Genomic DNA, 25783 nt, shown 5'->3' on the forward strand with positions numbered 1-25783 from the left:
AGTGAAGTGGAGTGAGAGAGCTGAAGACCCTGCTACAACAGATGCATTCTGGGAATGTAATTCTCTGCACTGAAGTCTAGGACTTGCTTATTCTGCTTTTTTCCCTCCTCGCCCTGTGTGTGCACCTGAGTGCATGGCTCAGTGAAGGGGATTTGGTACTGAGGCAGCCGGGATCCAGAATTTATAGAGGGGAGTGTAAATATCCCTAGCTAATATTTCTTTGATTCTTTGTTTTTTGGGAGGGGAAGAGGAGGAGATTGAAGAACCCAGTGATCATTCCTGGTCTCAGCCAATGATTGTTAAATGGTGATTTTTACAATTCAACAACAGGTAGATTGTGTAAAGTGAAAACTTCTTTTGTGCATTAAGCTCAAACTGAGTTTATCCAAGAGCGGTTCTCTGTTCCTCAGTATCCTTTCTCCTATAGCTTCTGGCTTATTTCCCCAGATACTAAAAGGCATTTGACTGGGTAAAGTGGACTATGGTACAGCTCTCCTATGGTGAAATAGCTTCAGAATAAATCTCATGAGCTGGTTAAATTCCCCAAATAAACTCCGCAAATGTTGGAATCTCAAGGGGAGCGAAAGTTTCAACTAGAGTGAGGTGAAGTTTTTTGGATGAGACTTTTTTTGGCTGACAAATGCAGATTCTGGTTGACTGAAACATTTTAGGAATTTGGTTTGATTTTGTTGTTTTGGTAAAAAAATAACCCATCCACTCCCCCGCCCCCGCAAAAAAAAAAAAGCCTCCAAAAATTCAGAATAAAAGTGTTTTGTTTCAACATTTTTTAAATAAAGTGTTTTGATTCAAAATGACTTTTTGTTTAGAAATGTCCTTGACTTTTATTTATTTATTTATTGTTTTTTAAAAGGCTCAAAATCAAAACAAAATGTTTCATCTTGGGTCAAACTTTTTTTTAACGTTTTTGTTGAAATTAAAAATAAATAATTGTTTCTGGTCAACCCTGAATGATTTAAAAAAATTATGTTAGTTTTTGGAACTGACAGTGAATCAAAAAAATGAGTTATTCACACAGCTCTAATTTAAACTCTGTTACATATCGCAGGGATACACCTAAAATTGTCGGCAACCTTCACACCTATCTGCCCTTTTTCTCAAGCGCTTAGCTACTAAAGCTGTGTCTGCACTGGGGGAAAAGGATTTGTTCTTAACTCAGATTAACTAACATGATGTAAAATCCTTGTGAACTTCCTTTAGTTAAATTAAGAACACATTTTATTTTGTCCTAGTGAAGATGTGCCCTTGGTTTGGAGAATTCAGAGATCTTTAAAGATATCTTCCAACCCTAATGTTCTATGATTCTATGAATCTTCTCTGGTAAAGTATATGTCTTCACTTGTCTAAAGCGAAAACTTCTTTTGTGCATTAAACTCAAACTGGGTTTACCCAAGAGTGGTTCTGTGTTCCTCAATATTCTTTCTCCTATAGCTCCAGGCTTATTTCCCTGGACACTAACAGGCATTTGACTGGGTAAAGTGGACTATGGTACAGAACGCCAATGGTGAAAGAACTATTTATTGGGAACTCACCCTCTTCCTGCCAAAGTCCTCTCTGTCTTGACCAGGTTCTGCTTTTGAGCAGGGCGCTGATTCAAATCAAGACTGGATGCCTTTCTGGAAGATATACTTTAGTCAAGCAGGAGTTATTGGACCCAATGCTGGGGTGACATAGTGAAATTTAATAGCCTGTGATAACCAGGAGCTCAGGTTAGATGATCTAATGATCCCTTTCAGCCTTAAAATCTATGAATTCAGAAAATATGCTGTGTATCTTAGGCTTTCAAATACAGCGGTGATGGGGTATTTTGTTGCCCCCCTTTACCGCAGTATCTGAGAACCCCACAATTTTTAATTTATTTATCCTTCAGTATAGATACTAGCTATGCCACCAGGAGGGTTTCTCTCATCGGTGTTGGCAATCCACCTCCCTGAAAGGCAGGAGCTAAGTTGACAGAAAACCTTTGTGATCATCTCATCTCACCTGGGTAGCACCAGCCAGAGAATTTGCCCCAAAGGTTTGCCAGCCTCACTGTTAAAAAAGTGTGCCTTGTTTTAGTTTGAATTTGTCTGGCTTCTTCTCCCAGCCATTGGATCTCACTATGTCTCATTGATAGGACAGCACAGTGTCTAGACGCCTCTGCCCAGATTGGGCATCCGTTGTGCCAGGTGCTGTACAGACATACAACTGAGGCTGGACATGAGAAGGACCCTCAGGGAAGGGAGATTTCTGGAATAGGAGGAGTTGGGGGAAACCAGGCTAACTGCTTTGCATATGGAGTTCAATAGTTTCTGAAAGGAATTCTGTGATGGGATTGTCTTTACTAGCAAGGGCTGGACTCAGTGACCCAATGGGGTTACTTCCAATCCTGTGGTCTAAGTTCCTATGTCTAATTAGACAAGGTGGGTGACGTCATATCTTTTATTGGAGCAACTTCTGTTGGTGAAAGAGACAAGCTTTCAAGATCCAAAGCTTTCAAGATCTCTTCTTCAGGTCTGGGAAAGGTGCTCAGAGTGTCACAGCTCAATACAAGACGGAAGAGTTAGGATAAGGAGTTAACACATATTGTCAGAGACCATTCAAGGTGGAATGGCCCATTAATACCGCTGCAGTCTGAGAACAAAGAAGGAGGCGGAGTAGGTTATAGATTGTTGAAATGAGCCATACATCTGGTGTCTCTATGTTCATGATCTTCACCATCTAGCAAAGTTATGAATGTAAGCTCCCAGGCTCCTCTTTAGAAGGGATTGTGCAGATTTTCTTTGACAGACTGACACAGTGTGGTAGGATGGAAAGACATTTCAGGTAGCTTTTTCCTTTGCAGCTTCTGCAGCACTGGGCACATTGGCAATAAATCCAGCTGAGTCAGACCTGCAAGGACTTGCGTCTCCAGGAAGCCCAAGCATCTCACAGACCGTTGGGATCAAGGGTGGCGTGGCATCATGGTGTGGGGACAGGCTTAGGAGCTGGGAACAGCTGAGTTGCACGCCTAGATCAGATCTGGAGCAATGTTCCTTAATGGTCCAGTTTTGGTTTCCAGGGATAGTACCGCTGATATAACCCAGGGATAGTGCCGCTTACCCTCTTCATGACAAGTGCATTGTGGCTATTACGTCTAAGGCCCTTCAGGGCCAATCCCCACCTGACTGATCCTCTGATTTGCTCTCAAGATGTCGGCTCCCACCTCCAGCCAGCCTGCGATCCCACCCTCCATCACCCCCTTGGTACATTTTCAAACAAGCCCCATGGTGCTTTCTCTCCTGCTGCCCATTACTCTTGGGAGGAGCTCCCCGTGAACCCCCACAAACCCACCTCATTATCTGCCTCTGAACCCCACCTTAAAACTCCCCTTTGCCGCCATTCCTACAAACACCTTGACATCGGGTAAGGGGCTGATGAGCTGAGTTCCCTGCCCACCACGTGGACCAATATTGTCTCCTTCTGCCTCTCGTCTGCTTGTCTCCACCTGGTGACTCTTGGCTGATGCAGTACTCAGACTGTCGCCTCTTCAGGGCAGTGCCTGTCTCTTTGTTCTGTGTTTGTACAGCACCTGGTGTAATGGTGCCTAGCGCCACCATAATACACTCAATGTACAGTGCTTAGCACAATGGGGCCCTGATCCTAGGCACTTGCACAATACAAATAATTATTGACCTGAGGGCTACTTGGTGGCCATTTCTTCGCTCATGGTATTAGCAAGAAGCCTGCAAGCTGCTGCTGTGAGCTTTGCCCCCAAATAATTCTGTGGAACTAGATCAATTAAAAAAACAAACCCAACACAAAACATTCAAGCTTGATTTAAACATTGTCAGTACTGGAGATTGCACCGTGACCCCTGGTAAATTGTTCTCATGGTTAATTACTATCACTGTTAAACATTTACACCAGTGGTTCTCAAACTATTGTACTAGTGACCCCTTTCGCACAGCAAGCCTCTGAGTGCGACCCCCCCGTATAAATTAAAAACACTTGTTTATATATTTAACACCATTATAAATGCTGGAGGCAAAGCAGGGCTTGGGGTGGAGGCTAACAGCTCACAACCCCCCATGTAATAACCTTGTGACCCCGAGAGGTCCAGACCCCCTAGTCTGAGAACCCAATTTACACCTTATTTCCAGTCTGAATTTGCCTATCTTCAACTTCCACCCATTGGATCATGTTAGATCTTCCTCTGCTAGATTGAAGAGCCAGTTATTAAATGTTTTTCCCCATGTAGATACTTACAGACGGGGATCAAGTCACTCCTCAATCTTCTCTTTGTTAAGCTAACTAGATCACGTTTCTGGAGTCTTTTACTGTAAGGCAGTTTTCCTAACCCTTTAGTCATTCATGTGGCTCTGCTCTGACCCCTCTCCAATTTGGGTAGCAGAACTGGACACAGGATTCCAGCAGTGGTCACACCAGTGCCAAATACAGAGGCAAAATACCCTCTTTACTCCTGCTTGATAGTCCACTGTTTATGTCTCCCTGGACTGTGTTGGCTTATGAGACTTGGGTTCTTTCTGTTCCCATATTTCCATTCCTATCTTTTATTTAGACTGTAATCTCTCAGGGGAAGGGCCTGCCTCCCTCTGTTTGTGTGTGGACAGCTCCCATCTAAGTGCTACCAACCTGGTAATTTTAGAATGACATATTTCTTTAAAAGCACCAAAGAGTCCTGTGGCACCTGTGGCAGAGCTCTGACCTTGCTCCCGTGGGTCCTGCGCTTCTAGTCAGTTTATGCTAGTCTCAGTGGCTCACTGTGACCCTCCACGTAGCCCTTCTCTCTCTAGGGCCAGGGTTATAGTCTACTGAGCCCTTTTCATCATAGGCCTGCAAGGAGGTTGGTGAGAGAACTCCCACGGTCTCTGTTCAGCCTCCTGTCCTGACAGGGGCCTGACTTCCCCTCCCAGGAGATGTTCTTGCAGTGGTGGGTTGGGGGGAACCCGGGCCCACCCTCTATTCCGGGTTCTGGCCCAGGGACCCTAATGGGCCTTTCACTGCCAGAGCTGCTACATTTCCCTGGGCCACTTCCCCACAGCTCTCCTGCTTCTCCCTTCTTCACCCTTACCTTAGGGCTCCTTTAACTATGATCTGAGGGTGTCTTCAGTAACCAGCCCTTCAGCTGCACTTCCTCGCCTCTGGCTCCCTGGCTCCTCCTTGTCTGACTGGAATGAGCCCTTTTTATAGTATCAGCAGGGCCTTAGTTAGAGTCAGGTGGTCACATTAACTGAATGGCCTCACCTGACTCTTTGCAGGTTATTTAGAGTCAGTTGTTCTCACTAGCATGGAGCAGCCCCTGCTCTGGTCAGTCAGGGAACAGAAAACTGTTAATCCAGTGGCCAGTATATCTGCCTTCTGCTATTTTGCTGTACCCAACTGGCCTCGGTCTATCACACACCTTATAGACTAACAGACGTTTTGGAGCATGAGCTTTCATGGGTGAATACCCACTTCATCGGATGCACAAAGTGGTTATTCACCCACGAAAGCTCATGCTCCAAAACGTCTGTTAGTCTGTAAGGTGCCCCAGGACTCTTTGCTGCTTTTACAGATCCAGACTAACACGGCTACCCCTCTGATATTTCTTTAACAAAAGCTCTCCTGGCATCTTTGTGACGAACACCTCACTGCTTGGCTTCTCGTTGGCCAAACCAAAAAAGGTCTTACACTCAAATCGATGGCGTTGTCTGGAATGTGACGCCTTCTGAATGCCACATTGGCTCAATTCCTAAACTTCAGGGAATGTTCAAGGCAGAATCCTACTGATTCGGGGGAAGAGCGGAAAACAGGAAGGAGGAATGGGGGACTCTGGTATATAGAGAAGGGGGGAATGGGGAGCACATACAAACACTGGCATGAGGTCATCTTCTTTCGTATGGCTTGGGTAGGTAGCAACGATTACAAACGTATATCTAGATTTGATAGCCAGCACATTGCCGCAGCAGTGAGCTGCTGAAATGTCCTACCTTGATCACACCCAAAGCAGAAAAACAATAGCGCCTGTGATAAAGAGGAAGGGATCAATTGCTCTCCATGTTCACCAAGGGCAGGACAAGAAGTAATGGGCTTAATCTGCAGCAAGGGAGATTTAGGCAGGGGAGGATTGGGGTTTTGTGGGGCCTGGGGCCAGAACAAGTAGGCCCCCCCCCCCCGCCCTTCCACCTGCAATTCCCCCCGCACTCCTGCTGGGGAAATGGGGTCGGGGCATGGGGGCTTTCCCTGTCCCTCCTTCCCGGCACTCCTGTTTATTTTCTGCATTGTTTTTGAGCTGAGCAATGACAACAGCAGGCAGGCTCCATCCATGCTTCTCCTGCAATAGCCCATGGGAGGATTTATTTAGCTTGTTTCTACTGGAATTCAGGAAAATCCTGGGACTATTTCTATTGGACTTTGGATGAGTAACATTTTGCTTTTAAACATCCAAAGACCTTAATAGGGGGCCATGGTTCAGACAATGGCATCTCTAATCAGAAGAGCAGATTGGGGAGGGGGACCCCTTCTTCAGCACGAGAATTCCCCGGGGCTGAAAGCTTGCAGATGGGGCCCCATAGAAGCAGGGGGGCTATGCATCACCAGCCAGTTACTGAATACTTGGAGAGGCATCTTTCAGCCCCTGTGTACCTGTTCCAGCTTCAACTGTGGAATGGTAAAGACTCCTAGAGCCGGCCAGGGCCTTTAGACAACAGGGTGATTGTTGCAACGTGACTACTTACCAGGTACATGAACTTGGACTCCTGGAATGCTGGGCGGGCAGAGTGGAGCAGGCTCCCACACCCCAACCCTGCTCCCCAGCAGGAGCACTGGCTGGGTGGAGTGGGTCAGGGCACTGGGGCGCCCATTTTTCTGGTGCCCCCAATTGGCTGGGGTCCCTGGTCACGGGCCCCATTGGCCCATTGGGTAATTGGCCACTGTTGGTTATGCCTCATTAATTTAATTTCAACATGTAATAAAATATTGATTTTAATCTTATGCATGTTTTAACTTTTATCATTTTGCTTCATTTTCTTTCAACATTTATATGCTAGTAAAATATTAATTTTAATCTTATATTTAGATATACGAATATTTTTGTCAGTATTGCTTCCATTCCTTTCATTTACACTTTGCTATTCTATTACAATTCATATTTTATATACTGTGACAAAGTTCCTCCTCTACCTTGGTGAGTCCTGCGCTTATTGGCAGATTTGCTCACCTCAGTGATCTCCCCCCACAGTCTGGATCAGCTCCTCCTGTGTCTGATCAGGAGTTAGGAGGTTTGGGGGAACCCGGGCCCGCCCTCTACTCTGGGTTCCAGCCCAGGGCCCTATGGATTTGCAGCTGTCTATAGTACCTCCTGTAACAGCTGTGTGACAGCTACAACTCCCTGGGCTACTTCCCCATGGCCTCCTCCAAACACCTTCTTTATCCTCACCGCAGGACCTTGCTCCTGGTGTCTGATAATGCTTGTACTCCTTAGTCCTCCAGCAGCACAGCCTCTCACTCTCAGCTCCTTGTGTCTCTTGCTCCCAGCTCCTCACACACACTTCCTCTCCTCTGGCTGCTCCCCATCTGACTGGAGAGAGCTCCTTTTTAAACCCAGGTGCCCTGATTAGCCTGCCTTGATTGGCTGCAGGTGTTCTAATCAGCCTGTCTGCCTTAATTGGTTCTAGCAAGTTCCTGACTACTCTAGTGCAGCCCCTGCTCTGGTCACTCAGGGAACAGAAAACCACTCACCCAGTGACCAGTATATTTGCCCTCTACCAGACTCCTGCACCCCACTGGCCTGGGTCTGTCACAAATACACATAGTTTATGCAATCTATTATATTTAATGCTTTACTATAATATAAACATCAAAACACAATGAATTGACACCGAAATGAAATGTTTTTACTGTACTGAAATGATTCGCCGCTGTCACCATGATGGCTCTGAATTGAAATACTTCTGAATTTTTCGGCCGTGGGAAATCTTAAATTTTGGTTTTTTGTTCAGTTTGGAATGGGGAAAATAGAAATGTCAGATTTCCTGCAGGACGTAATTCCCAGTTTCTGACCATCCCGACTCACCAGCCACACACCTGCTGTAAGGCAGGCCACAGAATACACTGAACAGAGGGCCAGCTATGGAAATGTCTCTCGAGATCTGCTGGATTCACTGCACACGTGAGGAAACTTCTTGCTGGTTAAGACACAATACTAGGCCTGGAGAGGTGGATTCAGTTCCCAGCTCTTCCACACTCTCCCTGTGTCAACTCGGGACTCCATCAACCTATGACTCACTTTCCCCATCCTTCCTGCCTGCTTGTTTTGGGATAAATTCATTAACGCTTATGAGGTGCCCAGATAATGTGGCAAAGGAGGCCGTGTAGGAGGAGACCCATCAGATCTCTGGTGAACATGAGAACACCTTCAACTCAGTTTCCCCGTGATCAGGCGGATACACACGATAGGGTGGGTGTGAAAGTGGCAGGTTCCATGCACAGGGCTCACAGGACTGGTGGTGAAATCCCAGCTGGGCAGCTTTCTGTTCCCTTTGCTGATTACGTGACCTGTTTGCTACTGCTATAAATGTTAAGGGGTTAGGTCCCCAGGTAGTGTAAATCGGCCACCACTCTATGGGGCCAGATCCCAGCTGGGGTAAATCAGCCAGAGCGCCATTGAAGCGAAAGACGCTAAACTGATTTACACCAGCTAAAGAGCTGGCTTGAAAACCTAGCTGACTCAACCTATATTTTTTCCACTGAGTCACTCCCACCTGGTCCTTTCATACACGTCTTTGATTCACAATAACACAGCCCAAACCCACCTTGACCCAAGCCCCAGCTCCAGTTTTCTGAGAATAGACATTTGGAATGGAGAGCGTTTGGATTTCATCATCTCTTTGGCATAGCATCAAACTCTCTGTCTGCGCAGAAATGTTTCCTCTTGGGGGGAACGGCCCACTGGCACACCAGGAACAATGATGCAAGATTGCAGCCGCTTGCACCGGGATTTATTAAAACACAAGTCGTCTCCAGCCATCTCATGATGGGAAGCGTAAACATCAAGGGGATGAACGAGGCCTTTGGGGCTTCCCAGAGAAGCATAGCCAGCAAATTAGCTACATCAGGGGCTATTAAAAGTTTCTTGTGTGAAACTGCAATTACACTCCGGTTATAATAGCCCTGGGGAAGTTCCACCATGATTGGTCTCCATGGGGCTGACTCTGCTTAGCCATATGTTGCTTTGTGCAAGAGGAATGTAAAATATTCCTGAAGTGTTTATTCTGCACACTTTGGTCTCAGGTAAATGACTGCACCAGGTAGGGGGCATAGATTCACAGATGGTTTTAAGGCCAGAGAGAACTCTTAGGTCAGCCAGCCAGACCGCCTACATAACAGAGGCCAGAGAATTTCACCCTGTTACCCGTGCATTAATTTCAATAACTTGTGTTCAGCTAAAGCATCTTCCAGAAAGACATCCTGGGACGTATAAACAAGGAAATGTGAGTAGGAGTAAAGAAATTGGTTTACTCAGTATTTGGCACTGGTGTGATTCCTGCTGGACGTCTGTGTCCCGTTCTCATGCGGACAATTCAAAGAGTATCTTTATAAACTGGAGAGAGTTCAAAGAAGAGCCACAAGAATGATTAAAGGACTGGAAAACATGAGTCAAGGAGCTCAATCTATTTCGCTTAACCAAGAGACGGTTGAGGGATGACTTGATCTCTGTCTATACTTACCCAGAAGACAAGGTTGAACAAGATCCAATAGTTGGAAATTGAAGCTAGACAAATTCAGATGGGAAATAAGGTGTACATGTTTTCAATAGTGAGCGTAATTCACCAGTGGAACAATTTACCAAGGGCTGTGGTCGATTCTCCATCACTGGCAATATTTAAATCAAGACTGGGTGCTTTTCTAAGAGATCAGCTCCAGTTCAAACAAAAACTCAAAGATTCGAAGGCAAGAAGGGACTATTGTGATGATCTAATCTGACCTCCTGTATAACACAGGCCAGAGAATGGCCCCAAAATAATTCCTAGAGCAGAGCTTTTAGAAAAACATCCAATTATTTGGGGGCAGTTCTCTGGCCAATGCTATGCAGGAGGTTAAACTAGATGGTCACAGTGGTTCCTTCTCACCTTAGGAGCTATGAATCCAGTCTGAACTTGAAAATCTGAAGAGACGGAGAATCCATCACTTCCCTGGGTACTTTGCTCCAGTGGTCAATTACCCTCACTGTTAAAAAAAATTGTGCCTTATTTCTAATTTGAATGTGTGTGGTTATCAACAACTTTAGCTAAGATCTGCTTAAAGATTTTTTTTTTGTAATGCTTTTAATGTATCACCAATTGTGACAGCTCATGGTTGTACTGATGAGGCATAAGCCACAGTGGAATCCAGCTTACTCATGGCTAACAAGAACAGAGCCAGGCAAAAGGTTTGGAGCACATAACGGGCTCAGTGAATTTTGCCTTTTTCCAATCGCCAATTGTCCATGTACAAACGCAGTGTCAAGACACTACTGATGCATTTAGGGCCATATTCTCAGCTGGGGTAAATCAGCTTAGTCTTCTGCTTTGAAACTTTAGCCTGGCCGACAATGGCCTAAGGCAATCCAGTGGCTGGAGGATGGAAGCTAGAAAAATTCAAACTGGAAAGACGATGCAAGTTTTTCAAGGCGATGGTCCTGAGCCCATGGAACAGATTACCAAGGGATTTGTAGACTTCCCATCAGAATTGGATGTCTTTTTCTAAATGATATACCCTGCCAAATGGTTAGGCACAGTGCAGGAATTACTGGGTGAAGTTCTCTAGATGATCAAAATGGGCCCCTCCAGCTTTAATGTATGAGCACGTGACAGTTTTTCTCAAATGCATTCATGATTCAACGTATTGGCCATTATCGGCAATTACTCTTGGCCTGAGGTTCACGAGCTGTTAACAGTCAACATTCCAGCTGGTTTGACTGAAAGTGAGATTCTGTTCTGTGCTTGGTTGAGCATAACTCTGTGCTGGGAATTCTTACCCTAAATGTTCAGGTCATAATTGAATAATTGAATGTCTACACCACACAAAACAAACAAACAAAAATAAAAACATGGCAGCAAGTCTCAGAGACAAGGTCAACTTAGCCAGGCTTGTGCTATGGGGCTAAAAATAGCAGTGTAGACATTCAATCTTGGGCTGGAGCCTGGGATCGGAGACATACTCTGCTCCTAAGGTTTCAGGCTAGAGCCTGAATGTCTACACTGCTACTTTTAGCCAAGTAGCATGATCCCCGTGATCCTGAGTCAGTTGACCCAAGGCTGCACTGGGTCTTTATTTGTGGTGTAGACGTAACATTACTGTCTGTGAAGTTTTACGATCTACACTTCCCATTCAAAACCTCCCGCTGCCAACACACCACTCCCACAGAATCACAGAAATGTCGGGCTGGAAGGGACTTTGAGAGGTCATCTAGTCCATCCCCTCCCTTTCCTAACCACCAGCATCCAGTGCTTTATTTACTAGACTACTCTGAGTTGCATAACTTCAGTTGCAGTTACACTCCCAGTGGTGGTTATAATGGCCCCCGGGAAGTTCCCACCAGCGGTCATGGGTCATGGTGGCCATTTTAAAATCAAGAGTGGATGTTTTTCTTCAAAATCTGCTCTAGTTCAAACAGGAATTATTTGGGGACAGTTCTCTGGCCTGTGTTACACTGGAGGTCAGACTGGATGATCACAGTGGTCACTTCTGGCCCCCAAATCTAGGAATAACTAAAAGGATGATTTTTAAACCGGGGCAAAGCCAGTTTCGGAGCATCTTATTGCAGATTATAGAGTCAAAGATTCCAAAGCCACAGTGGACCACTGTGATCAGCTAGTCTGACCTCCTGTATGACACAGGCCAGAGACTGTCCCCCAAATAATTCTGTTGATCTAGATTGATTAAAAAACAAAACAAACAAAACATTAAATTTTGAGTTAATAATTGCACTGATGGACAAGCTATCACAACTCCTGGTAAACTGTTCCAATGATTAATTCCCCTCACTGTTAAAATTTCCTGTCTGAATTTGTTCAACTGCCAGCCACTGGATCTTCTTAGACCTTGTCTGCTAGACTGAAGAACCCATTGTCAAATATTTGTTCCCCATGCAGGTACTTAAAGACTGGGATACTTGTCACCTCTTAACCTTCTCTTTGTTAAACTAAACAGATTAAGCTCCATGAGTCTATTACTACACAACCAGTTTTCCACTCCTTTAATCATTAAGTTTAGGTTAGGCTGATTCTTAACTGAATTAAACTAACCCCAAATAAGCCTCATTTAAATCAATATCAGAATGTCTTGTCCAGTTGGAAAATGGAGTTTTGTTCTCCAGTGGAGCATTGTGAAGGTTTTTGTTGAAAGATTTTTGCCCAAAAACTGAAACATTTTCCAGCAACAAAACAAAAACAACAAAAATACAACACACAAAAAAAAAACCCCAAAACCCCCCCCACAAAAAATAACCCACAACCAAAAATTGTTGAGGAAATCTGACTCTTTCCACAGGGAGACAATAATTCTGTCAAAAATGCAGTTTGGGAATTTTTCAACCAAGCCCTAACAGGGTAATATTTTCTAAAGTGCCCATGTGGCTTGAACCAGGCCTACAGCCAGAATTTGTGCTAGTAAAAAATATTGTCTGCAGTATTGCTGTAGCCGTGTTGGCGCTAGAGTATGAGAGAAACAAGGTGGATGATGTAATAGCTTTTATGGGACGTTGGTGAAAGAGCAGATGATCTAAACAGCTCTGTGAAAGGGTATGTCTACGCTTACTGAGGATCAACACTATGGCAATGACAGTGAAGACCCACTAAATCGACTGCAGATCACTCTCCTGTTGACTCCGGTACTCCACCAGAATGAGAAGTGTGAAGTATGTCGACAGGAGAGTTTCTCCCATTGACCCAGTGCAGTGTAGACACCGCAGTCAGTCGACCTAAGCTACAGGACATAGCCAGAGTTGCGTAACTTAGGTTGACTTAACCCTGTAGTGCAGACCTGCCCTAAGCTTGAAAGCTTGTCTCTCTCACCAACAGAAGTTGGTTTAATCAAAGATATTACCTCAAGCACCTTGTCCCGCCACTAAAAATTATGTCAGTTGGGTGGAGGGGAGGGAGGGTGTGAGTTTTTTAAACTGAAATAGCGATCCCCGTACAACCCCTGGTGTGCATGCAGTTATACTGGTATAAAGGTTCATTATACCATTACAGCTTATTCCCCTTTCGGTGTGGGTACAAGAACCTTTATAGTGCTTTCATTACACCAGCCCTGGAGAGGAGATGTGCACTGCCACTATGAAAGCAACTCTTCAGCAATATGTCATGAAAATGACACTCCCATAACAGTCAGTCACGGGATGCCCAGGCAGAAGGAAAGCATAGGAACACTCTGCGTAAGAGGTACTACTTTTGTGTGTAGATAAGGGCTTAAGGGTGTGTAAAAGACACTTAAATGCAGATTTTTAGACATACGTAGGTATTGCTGTGCTCAGCACTGCAAAACCTAATTGGTTTAAATTGCTGAAAAAGGGTAATGCAATTCTAGGATGCATCAGGTGAGATATTTCCAGTAGAACTAGGGAAGTGTTAGTACCATTGTACAGGGCACTGGTGAGACCTCACCTGGAATACTGTGTGCGGTTTTGGTCTCCCATGTTTCAGAAAGATGAATTCAAACTAGAGCAGGTGCAGAGGATGATCTGAGGAATAGAGAACCTACTTTAGGACAGGAGACTTAAGGAGCTTGGCTTGTTTAGCATAACCAAATGCAGGCTGAGGGGAGATACGATTGCTCTTTATAACTACATCAGAGGGATAAACACCAGGGAGGGAGAGGACTATTCCCCAATGCAGGAACAAGCACAAATGGATATAAACTGGCCAACAACCCATTTAGGCTTGAAATTAGATGGTTTCTATCAGAGGAATGAAGTTCTGGAACAGCCTCCCTAGAGGAGTGGTGAGGGCTGAAAACATAACTGGCTTCAAGCTAGAGAAGTTTATGCGGGGGATGGTGTGATGAGATTGCCTGTGACATCTGGCCCAAATGCAAATGAGAGCAGCAAATATCTCCAATGGCCAGAGATGGGACACAAGAGGTGTTGGGCTCTAACTTACTACAGAGAATTCATTCCCAGGTGTCTGGCTGGTGGGTCTTGCCCATATGCTCAAGGACCAACTGATTGGCATATTTGGGGTTGGGATGGAATTTCCCCCAAGGTCAGATTGGCAGAGACCCTGGGGGGTTTTCACCTTCCTCGGTAGCGTGGGGCACTGGTCACTTTCAGGGTTAAACTAGTATAAATGGTGGATTCTCTGTAGCTTGAAATTTTAAAATCATGATCTGGAGACTTCGGTAACTCAGCCAGAGGCTAGGGGTCTGTTACAGAAGTGGGTGGGTGAGGTTCTGTGACTAGACGATCACAATAATCCCTTCTGGCCTTAAAGTCTATGACTTGCGACCACCGAGCCCCCCGTCAGAGTCTAGACTGCTCTGACTGACAATGTGAGCTCAGATCCTGACATTCAACCATCCTGACTCTCTTCAGCCCCACAGAACAGCCTGTGGCATGTCCCGACCCGGTGCCCAGGAAGCACGTGTGAATTGGGAGAGCAGAGGATGGACATGAAGGAATCAATCAGAACCCTGCAGGTTGCAGGGTCATTCCCTGCTGCTGGGAAAGCCTCCTGCATGCAGCGTGCTGCAGCTAGCTGAATGGTCCATATCCACAGCCAACTTCAGGCTCACACTTTTAACTCCCTGAACCAACTGGGGCACTCACCCACCCCCCATCCAACATAGCCAAACCCAGCAGACATGGGCTCCAATGGAGCTGGAGAACACCTCATCTCCAGGTCCACGCCCAATGCTAAAATCTAGAGCCTGTTAATAGAAACGCCTCCCCTGATCTCAAGTGGGGTACATGGGACACGAAGAGGGGCGGTCTTCATTACAGTTCACCCTCAGTCCTCAGCAAATATGTTGATTAATTGGAGGGTTCAGAGAAGAGCATCACAACTGATTAAAGGATTAGCAAACATGCCCTACAGTGATAGACTCAAAGAGCTCAAGCTAATTAGCTTTACAAAGAGAAGGTTCAGGGGTGCCTTTATCTCATCTATAAGTACCTACATGGGGAAGAAATATTTAATAACAGGCTCTTCAATCCAGCAGAGAAAGATCTAACACGATCCAATGGCTAGAAGTTGAAACTAGACAAATTCAGACTCGAAATAAATTTTTGACAGTGATGGTAATTAACCATTGGAACAATTTCCCAAGGATGGTGATGGATTCTCCATCACTTGAGCACTGATCTCCTTCAACGCCTTTCCCTGAAGGACAGATGAGTTCTTCCACAACTGATAGGGAAAGAATCCTAGAGTGTGTATGAAGAAACAGTAACATGGGCACAGGGCTTTGCTGTGAGGATGCTCGCTCCTGGGCTAGCTTAACATGGGTGCTAATCACTGGGGTTAACAGTGTAGCGAAGACATACCCAAAGTCATGGAAAAAGCTCCGCTGTACCTCAGTATGCCACATGGCCAGAGACAGCAATGAGCTCAATAAGCCCAGATTATGTCCCACACCAAACAGGGGTGGGATCCATTCCTTCTCTGCAGCTGACTCCAATCTCTTGCCCCTGAACTGGTGGGGCCTCTCCAGTCCCCATGGCTGGGCATGTCCTCTTTCCCCCAGAGTTTGCTACTAGCTAGGCCCACACAGGGTTCAGAAAGTGACTCTCTGGCTCTCAGGTATAGGATTCTGGGTGGTGGTTGTGGCTGGTGCTATACGTAGGCTTGGAAGGATTCGATTTTTATCAGTCAACATCAATGAACATCTATTTCACCAGACAACCACAAACTGAAGATAAAATATTTCTATCGATAATAACTGAAATTCACAGCTAGGCAAAGTAAGACAAATGCTGCTTGAGAACTCCGTAAGTTTGACTTAAGGCTGTTTAGTTTGTACATTTGACGTATGATGGCGACGATTTGCATTTTCATGGTTAAAAAGCTTTACCTTTTAATCTCAATGTCTATGGTTATTAATGATTGTCTCTGCCCCCCAATTTCTAGCAACTACGAAAACTTAAACTGATAAAAATCAAGGGAAAAAAATACTTAAACCCCATAATTTTGTGCACCTGTAAAAATGTAAATTGATAAAAATTGAAAAAAAAATGCTTAAAATAAACATTGATATTATCCATCGAAATTATAGAAAAATTAAAATTGAATTCTGCCAAGCCTAGCTATAGAGAAGGTTAGACAGATGATCTAATGGTCCCTTCTGGTCTAGACCTCTGTGATGCTAAGTGGGGGTTCCCCTAGGATTTCCGTAGTAGAGGGAGCTCGTTCCCAGACCCCAATCAGCAGCACCCTAAACTGTTGTGTCCCGGTCAACGTCCTCTTGTAGTGACTGAGGCAGAATATAGGTATGTGAGATCTTTGCCCCAGGAGCTGGGAAAGTTCAGGTCCGGCCAAGGTCTCTCTGCCTGGAGCAGTGCATGAACAACACAACAGAACTGAAATGGATCAGCCACAGAACTGCTGATTACTGCAGAGGGGATGCTGGGTATTGAAGACATATGATGGTTTTATCACATTATGAACGAAGGTGTCAAGTGTTGAGCCCAGCCAGCCTCCAATATCTTCCCAAGTGACTCAGGTGGCTTGGCCATCTGCTCAGTACATCAGAGTCAATACCAGCCAACCAGCTTTATGCACGATCCAACAAAAGCTAGATGGGGAAGACCTCATGATCAGCCTCACACATGCTGGAGGCAGGTCATGGCTTACAACCTTGCCCACCTCAGCCTTAATATACAGCATGCCACAACATTGGCAGGAGGCTGGGCTCTTTGGAAATGGGTGATCCAATGTGTTCACTCTATGCTCCATCAGCAGGAGAATGCATGAATGAAAGGACACTGGGAAAACAGAAGAAAGTGACTTTTTAGTCTTGTGGGATTAAGAACAGGTCTTTTTGGTTCCTTGGCAATTTTAAAAATTGGGAAAAAAAATCATTTCGGGTTGGACTGAAAAGGAAAATTTTCAGCAAATCAAAGTAAAAAAAATTCATTTGGGGTTGAAACATTTTGATTTTGAGTATTTTAAACCTTTATTTACTTTGAAAAAGTAAAATTAAAGGATCTTTCTAAACACAAAGTAATTTTGAAACAAAATATCTAAATATTTTGGCTTGATTTTGAGCATTTTTAAACGTGACCTTTTTTTTAAAATAAAAGGAAATTCTGAAACAAGTCATTTTGAACCAAAAAAAGGGATATATTTTGTTTTGAGCATTTTTATTTAAAAAAAATAAAATTCGAGATTTCAAATTGAAAAACCAAAACCATTTCCCCCCCCAGAAAAGTCCGAATGAAACATTTTGATTTCTTCAGAATGTTATTTTTAATTTTTTTCCCCTCAAAACCATTTGGCAAAACCAACACAAATTTGTGAAACTTTTCGGCATTGCCAAATCTGCATTTGACATTGAAAAAAGGTTCGGTTAAAAAATGTCACCCACTTCTGCTCTCTAATCTCCTTCCATTTAAGTGTTCTCAGCTATGACTTATGGGTGCAATATATTTAGACAGAAGGAGGGGTTCACCAGCTGCTGGCAACCCCTTCATCAGCGCAATCAGTGCCTTGTCAGTGTGTTATTTATTTTATATTGAACTCTAGTTACTCTGCCCTTAAATTTTCTGTGCCCCACTGCTCTTCAAAGCCTGTCTTATACACGTTCTCAGAGGGCGATGGGGGAGTGAGTGGGGAGATTTGAGAACTGGGGAATTGTTTGGCATCGTGGAACAAATACGTTAGCTGGATGTTGCTGCTAAAACTACTGGGAGAGCAGCAGTTAGTGATGCCGACATTTAAAGGGTCATTGTTAAGTTTCAGGGTTAATAACCAAAGGGGTAGCATGCGCCTCTCCCAAGGCCTGTTTCAGGTTGTCCGCAGACTCAGGCAGACATCGGGAAGTTCCTCTTTGCAATGACGAGGGCTGCTGGAGAACGCCGATGGCAAGTGAGGGATTCTGTAGCCAGCGAGTAGCTAGATCTCTGATCCACCCCTGAACCCCTGAAGATGGAGGAACAACTGCTCACAAAGGAAGGTTTAGGGGCTCCACGGCTGTGCAGTTCCTTTCTGTCCCTTCCCCAGGGAGCCAGACTCTTTGGTCACTGCTAGGATTTCCGTTGGTTTCTACCCATGATGTCACCTGGCTCAGAGATGGTCTGCCAGAGGTGACGGTACCACTCCCAACCGGGTGTGACTGGGGGGAGGGAGTGTCCACAGGGCATGGCCCACTGAGAGGCTCAGAAGGGAGTTGAGCCCACAGAGAGAACTCACCTTGGAGATCAAAACGGGACTTGCCCAAGCCAGTCGGTCCTGAGTGCACGTCATACCAGCTGGGGTGGGGAGCATCAGGAAAGTAACTGGTACCCGATGTCTCTCTGAGCTGAGTGGCTTCTCTTTCCAGGGCACACGGGTTGTGCTGGGCCTGGGACCCTTTCCAGGCTGGCTGGGCTGAGATGGGCTCACTTTGGTCCCCTCTTTACCTGTGCCCACTCCAGCCAGGCCCCTCTCTTAGGCCGTGTGGGCTGGCATGGTGCCATCTCCAGCAGGGTCCCCTTTCCACGCAGGCTGGGTGGGGAGAGCCCCCTCTGCACCAGAGTCTCCCTTCCAGGCCGTGATGGTGCCTTCACCACCTGGGTCCCCCTTCCACGCCACCATGGTGCCTTCCCCGCCCGGGTCCCCTTTCCACGCTGCCATGGCGCCCTCGGCAGCTGGGTCTCCTTTCCAGGCGGCGACGCTGGCGCCCTCTCCCGGGTCAGGCTTCTCCTTCCAGGAGCCCCCAGCCACGTCGGGCTCGCCGGCTTTCCAAGCTGTGTGGGTGGCCACATGGCGCTCGAGCAGGGTGCGGTGGGAGAAGTACTTGTTGCAGATACAGCACTGGAAGCGCTCGGGGCGATGCGTGCGCATGTGCACATTGAGGGAGCTCTTCTGGGTGAAGCGCTTGCAGCAGATGGAGCACTGGAAGGCCCGCACGCCCGTGTGCGTCACCATGTGCTTCAGCAGGTAGTCCCGCAGCGAGAAGGAGCGCCAGCAGATGCTGCACTGGTGAGGCTTCTCGCCTGCAAGACAGCAGCACAGGAGGATGTAGGACTGGAAGGGAGCTCCGGGGTCAGTGAGCCCAGACCACATCATCTGCAGCGGATCAGCTTCCCAGCTACCCCTGGCTCAGCCCCAGCCCTGACACCCCCTGATTCTGGCTTTCTAGGGCACAGCACTGGACCTGACACCTCTTGGTCCTAGATTTCTAGGGCAGAGCCCCAGCCCTCGCATCCCACCCTGGCCTTGATCCTCCCACCTCCGTCCTGGCTTCCTAGGGCTCATCCCCAGTCCTGACACACTGCCCCCCACCCCTCAAATCCCAGCTTCCTAGCTGACAGCTTCTGGGGAAGAAATGGACCATACACTGGAAACTGGCCTCTGTATATAGGTGGATTTCCTCCCTGGGGGCAGATGGGTCCCTCTCTCTACAGCTCTGGGGAGACCCTTCACTCACGCTGGCCATCCCAATTCCATAGGCCTGCTGTCCTGGAGAAGGGAGGGGAGATCGCCTTTCTACACAGCTGTGTGTGACCTCAGCTGGGGTGAACGAGAGGTGGTCAGTGTGCTCTGGCCAAGGGCAGACTGGCTCTCAGCCATAGGGGATGCAGGTGGGGATCGTCTCACTGCTGGGGCAGACTCTCCAGGAGGGGACAGCGCAGAGCCCTGGCCAGAGGGGAGAACCTGGGGCAGAGACCCTCAGCCAAATGGGACAGAGTGGTGGAGAGTCACCAAGGTGATCCAGATCAGATAGCAAAAGCCCTCTGCTTCTTCCGCACACACAGTGATTGAACGCTCTCCTTCACTGCACCATGTGACCCCAGCTTAGAAGGCCCCTGGTTCAACTCTGGGGATGTCAACCGCGAGGGCGGTCATCACAGTCGCTCTCCATGAGTGCCCCAGCACCACCCAGAGCGGGAGAACAGGAGGCTGTTCCGAGGCTGAGCCTCTGTTGCCACCCCTGCTGAGGCTCTTCCAGCCAATCACAGAGAGAGAATTCACCCTGCGGCTTATATCAGCCGGGGAGGGAGCAAAGGGTATGTGTCCCCAGCGCCCCATGCCCACTCGCCCCCTCACCTGAGTGGATGAACATGTGCTTGGTATAGTTCTTGCGGGAGCTGAAGGTCTTCTGGCAGTGGCTGCACTGGTAGGAGGGCTCGGAGCAGCGGGAAGGCCCCGGGCGCTGGGCCTGCTCGCCGTGCAGGGAGCCTGACACCATGGTGCCGGGGCTGACCTGTACCATGTTGGCAGCGCCGACCTCCTGCTGGACGCTGTAGAAGCTCTGGGCCACGCCGGGCTGCGGCAGGTGGAACTGGAAGATGCTGGTGGTGGTGGTGGTGCCGGGTCCGGCGGCGCTCACCTCGGCTTTCAGCTCCCGCTGGATGCCGAGGGAGGAGATGAACGCCAGGCCGCGGGGCTCGGGCGCCTGGGCCGGGAAGCTGGCCGGAGCTGGCTTGAAGTCTCCAGCCAGCGTCCTCATGTTGGAGGCCTCCAGGCTGCAATCGGTGTGGAACTTCTCGCCCTCCCGGGCTGCCCCCTGGCCGCCCTCCTCGCTCTGCCAGGCCGGGATGAAGGACTCGGAGAAGACGTCCTGCCCGCCAAAGAAATCCTGCCCCTCCACGGCGGGGTAGTCTAGCTGGACGCCGTCCTTCCTGCCCGCCCCACTTCCGCCACTCCCGCCCCCAGTGTCTTTGGTCTCGCTGCAGCTGGAGAAGTCTCCCCCGCTACATTCCCCAAAGCAGCTCAGCTTTCCCCCGCCCTCCTCCTCCTCCTCGTCTTCCTCTTCCTCCTCCTCGTCCTTGATGATGACAGGCAAGGCATCGGAAAGCTGAAGCCGCACTGGCTGGCGCTGCTTGCGGCTGTGGCAGCTGGGCTGAGCCTCGGTTGGGTGCAGCCCACCATAGGGCCCCTCACCGTCGCTGCCGGCAGCTGCCAGTTCCCCCTCGGATGCTGCCCTCTCCCTGGCTTCCCCCAGCTGCCTCTGCTGGGAGGAGAGCAGGTCACGGAGCTTGTATCGCACCTCCGAGGCACACAGCAGCTTGGGGGCCTCCAGCTGGGCAGTGCTGGGGGGCTCCATCTCACTGGGCCGGGAGGCTGGGAGACCGACAGCGCCTGGGCTCTCCTTGATTTGTTCCTGGGGCTTAACGGCCAGCGGCCTGGGAACGGTGAGAGGCACAGATGGGGCAGCGGTGGGCGGCTTGGGGCTGCGGCTCTGGGAGATGATCTGGGTGCACTCATCGATGACCGTCTTGATCTGGAGAATAGAGGCAGCTGTCAGGATCTGCAAGGCCTCGGACTGGGCCACCACCAGGGAGCCGCTGTACATGAACTCCACCAGCTGCTGCACCACCTGGCTGGGCACCACAGCAGGCACTTCGATCTCCGAGTAGCCCAGCAGCAGCTTGTCGTGGAAGAAGGGACTGCCGGCGGCCAGCACGCACCGGTGGGCCCGCAGAGTGGCCTCGTGGATGTGCACGGTCACGTCACAGAAGTGCCCGCCCAGGCGCTGCGCGTTCAGCGTCTCCAGCAGGGACTTGCTGAAGTTCTGCAGGTGGATGTAATGGACGGCCTCAGCCATGGCTGCTTCGTTCTAGGCAGAGTGGGGTGGGGGGTAAGTATCTCCGTGCCAAAGGTCGGGGGAGCGCTCAGGGCTCACCAGAGGGCTGGGTATGCATCAGTGCCATGTGGAGCAGTCTGGGGAAGTGGAAACGTCATGAGATGCTGCTTTGAGCAGGGCTGTGGGGACGTACTTCATGCAAAACCTGAAACACAAAGAAAGAGACAAGGAACATCAGCTGCTGGTGGTTGTCAGTGCCTTGTGATATCAGACTAGATGATCTGGGGTCACTTCCGGCCTTAAACTCCATGAATCTAAATAGCACAGCTGCCTCTAGCCCAAGCAGCCCCACTCTCTGCCTACCACCCTAAGCGCTTCTCCTTCTTACGGGGCCACTCCTGCCCTCAGCTGACACGAAGCACGGACAGGAGCGTTGGAAGAGCAAGGGTGGTTGTGGGAAGGGGTGAGCAAGGTGTAGAAAGGAGAGGGATCTGAAAGGGCTACGCCTGGAGTGAGTGCTGGGTAGGGGGTGGCTAGTTCCAGTATCAACCCTTAGCTTAGTTACACTGCTATGGGCTCAGGTGGGAGTTTGAAGGGCTAGAGTTTTACTGATCTAACTCTCTGGGTGGACGCTCGTCTGATATAGACCAGCACAGTTTGGCTGGGATATGCTGCACCCACGCTAGGAGTGCCTTGCTGGTAAAGCGGGCTGCGGGGTCTAGGGGAGAGACATTGGGACTCAGGACACCTGCGTTCTATTCCCGGCTCTGCCCTGCTGGGTCACCTTGGGCATGACAATTCCCCCCACCCCCAGCCACAGATGGGGGATAATGATACTGACTTCCTTTGTAAAGTGCTTTGAGACCGGGTTAAAAACAGTAGATAAAAGGGAGGTATTAATATTATGCAAGCAAAGCACTGCAGGTGTCAATGTGAGAAGGCCTGGTTTGCGGTTAGTTTATGTTGCTTTGGAAGGGGTTTAAGTTAACCAAAAGGAAGCACTTGTACACCAGAATCAGAGCATCCCCATGGGACTTATACCAGTATCACAGTAGAAGTTTAAATATTCTAGTACAATTAAGCCAGTTTAACTGGTAAAACTTTCCCGCACAGATAATCCTTCTTCCGCTGTAGATAACACCACCTAGCTCTTACATACGAGAGGCAAGGCGGGTGAGGTAACATCCTTTATTGGACCAACTTCTGTTGGTGAGAGACAAGCTTACAAGCTACACAGAGCTCTTCTATGGAACTGCTCATCCACAGATCTCAAAGCATTTTACAAAGTGTCAATATTCCCATTTTAAAGATGGGATAAGTAAGGCTCAGAGAGGGTAAGGCCTGAAGGCACAACAGTTAGGTGCCAAAGTTCCTATTTTAGGTGCCGAGGTCCTGGTTTCAGCATCACTGCAACAAACTCCCCCTCTCCCAGCAAACCCTATGATGTCTAAACTCACACAGCGCCTAGGTGCCTATTGTTTCTCCCTCTAGGGACGCACACAGCAGCACCGTGCCAGGTGTCCGGATGCCTTTTTCCTGCCTAGAGCTCAGTGACTCAAGGATTGGGGAGGATAGCTGTTTGCCTGCCTTAATCACGTGTGGGGCCTGATCTGGTAAGCAGGTTCAGAAGCTGCCAACCAGACTGGGCCTCTCAGGTGAGTTCACACAAAGCAACCACGGGGTGGGGTTGAATTATAATTACATAATAATTAAAGTGTCATTGGAGCAGGAGAACTGAATCTTGGGTCTTCCACCACCCGGGCGAGTGCTCTAACCACTATACTATGCAGTCACGCTTGTGTGCTCTCTCTCGCATGCCCTCTCTTCTGCCTAAAGAGTCACTGGGGCCAGAAAGAGTGAGACTGACTCTGCAGCCTGGTGCTTAGGGGGAACCGAACATGAGTCTCTCACATACCAGATGAGTATCCTAACCACTGGGTTAAAACTTTCTTCCTTCCCTTAGCTTCTTGCTAAAATGGCATAAGGCAGGGGCTCTCAGCCGGGGTCGGGAATCACCATCTCCATGCAGGGGGGAACGAGGAGAGAACCCCGCCCCCGCCCCCAGAGCTGGGGAGAGAACCCAGGCGTCCCGGCTCCCGCCCCGCCCCCAGAGCCGGGGAGAGAACCCAGGCGTCCCGGCTCCACCCCTCCCCCAGAGCCGGGGAGAGAACCCAGGCGTCCCGGCTCCGCCCCTCCCCCAGAGCCGGGGAGAGAACCCAGGCGTCCCGGCTCCTGCTCCCGCCCCCGCCCCCAGAGCCGGGGAGAGAACCCAGGCGTCCCGGCTCCTGCTCCCGCCCCCGCCCCCAGAGCCGGGGAGAGAACCCAGGCGTCCTGGCTCTGGTTCCGGCTCCCGCCCCCGCCCCCAGAGCCGGGGAGAGAACCCAGGCGTGCCTGGCTCTCGCCCGTGCAAGCGGACAAACGCGCGGCTCAGTGAGGGGCGGGGCTGAGCCAGGCGAGGGCGGGGCTTAGGCACGCGGTGGGCGGGGCCCCAGGGACAGACGGTCCCTGGCTGAGGGCGGGGGAGGGCTCCGTGAGCGGGGCGGAGCCGGGGCCCGCGGGGGCGGGGCGGGGCCTCACTCACCTCCTCGGGCCCTCCGTGACCCGCCGCACCCCTTCCCTCCGTGACCCGGAACCGTATCGCCGCCCCGTTTCCGCCCGCAGAGCACTTCCGGGTCCTGGCGGTTATCGACCATAGAGCGAGCGGCCTAGAGCGGAGAGGAAGAGCGGCAGGCCGCTACTGCCGGGACCATAGAGAGCCTCCCAGAGCAGAGAGCGGCCACACTAGGTGTGACCTCCAGAGCGTGGCTCATCGCCCCGTGAGGCGGGAGCGGGGTGGATTCCCCAGCTCCTCTCTGCCCCCCCCCCGCGCCTCCTCCAGTGGGGGGGCTGGGCTGGGCTGTGGGGGGGTTAATATGCGTCTAATTATCGACGACTAAAACCGAAGGGCTTGAACATTTATTTTATTTTTTGGAAAAAAAAAAGATTTTTTAAAACAATCTGCAATTTAGTTTAAATTTAAAGATCATTTTGGCCTAAATGTTGCAATTAATATATTAACTAAGTAACATACTTTTGTAATTACAGGGTTGGGTTTTTTTTTTTTTGGGTGGGCAGCAATTTTAAGAAAACCTGAAAATATTTTAAAAGAAATTCTCTGCGTTCCCATGTACATTTACAGATATTGTTTTTGGTTTTTATGGGTTTACTTTTGCAGAAAGATTTTAAACTTTTAAAAAAAAATTACAGGTATTTATTTAGTTTTTGGCAGTAATTTTGAAAAATTCTAATATTTTTTGAGAAATTCTCTGTATTTCTATGTAAATTTACAGACATAATTTTTTGTGTTTATTAATTTTTGCATGTATTGCGCAGAAATATTTAAAACATGGATTTTAAAAAATATAGAGAAATTTAATTTCTGTGGAAGTAATTTTGAAACATCTGCAGAAACTGTTGAAATAAATTCTCTGTATCTTCATTTAAATTTACAGACAACTTTATTTATGTATTTATTATTCCAGAACTGGGAGGGAGTGAATCTGACGGTGCAGTGGGGAGATGAAACCCAGAGCTAGGAGGGATGATTCTGAGGATCCAGTGGGAGAGATGGGGCCCAGAGTTTGGAAAGGGGTGATTCTGGGGACTCAGGAGTAGTCGGGGCCCAGAGGAGGGATGGCTGACTCTGGGGGTATAAGGGGGGAGATGGGGCCTGGAGCTGGGAGAAGGGATATTCTGGGGTATAGAGTGGAGATGGGGCTCAGAGCTGGCAGGGGGTGATTCTGAGGGTGCAGTGGTAAGGCTGGGAGTACAGGGGAATGTGGAGCCAAGAGTGGGGAGGTGATTCTGGGACGGCACAGGGAAGTGTGAAAGTTTGGGGTTGTTACACCTTACTGCATAGTTCATGCTCATTAACCCCTGCTTGGGTTTGGTGTATAATTCCTCTGTCTCCTAGGATCATGCTCACCCTCCCCTCTCTCCCCACAGGCATAGGCGCCAACTTTTCCCGGCGCCGGTCGGTGGTCACGCTCTCCCGCCCCTACCCTGCCCCCATTCCAACCCTTCCCCAAAGTCTCCGCCCCAACTCTGTCCCCTCCCTGCC

The 25783-nt window shown here is 48.7% G+C and overlaps 1 protein-coding gene across 5 annotated transcripts in view; it reads right to left on the reverse strand.

Moving 5' to 3' along the window:
- The window catches only part of ZBTB45 (zinc finger and BTB domain containing 45), a 95313-nt gene extending 70981 nt beyond the window's left edge, over nt 1-24332 (reverse strand). Inside the window, exons 1-3 of one of the 5 annotated variants that reach the window (XR_012656765.1) lie at nt 23387-23732; nt 20205-21889; nt 18280-19150 (exon numbers count right to left, since the gene is read on the reverse strand). Coding sequence is in view for 4 of the 5 variants with exons in the window: in XM_032792983.2 (XP_032648874.1) it covers nt 18603-19150; nt 20205-21705 (2049 nt within the window). In the remaining variant the exon portion in view is untranslated. The other 4 variants (XM_032792983.2, XM_032792982.2, XM_032792980.2 and 1 more) reach the window with 4 other exon arrangements.
- Between the last annotated feature and the right edge of the window lie 1451 nt (nt 24333-25783).

Source organism: Chelonoidis abingdonii, chromosome 11, assembly GCF_003597395.2.
Source record: "Chelonoidis abingdonii isolate Lonesome George chromosome 11, CheloAbing_2.0, whole genome shotgun sequence".
Lineage (NCBI taxonomy): Eukaryota > Metazoa > Chordata > Testudines > Testudinidae > Chelonoidis > Chelonoidis abingdonii.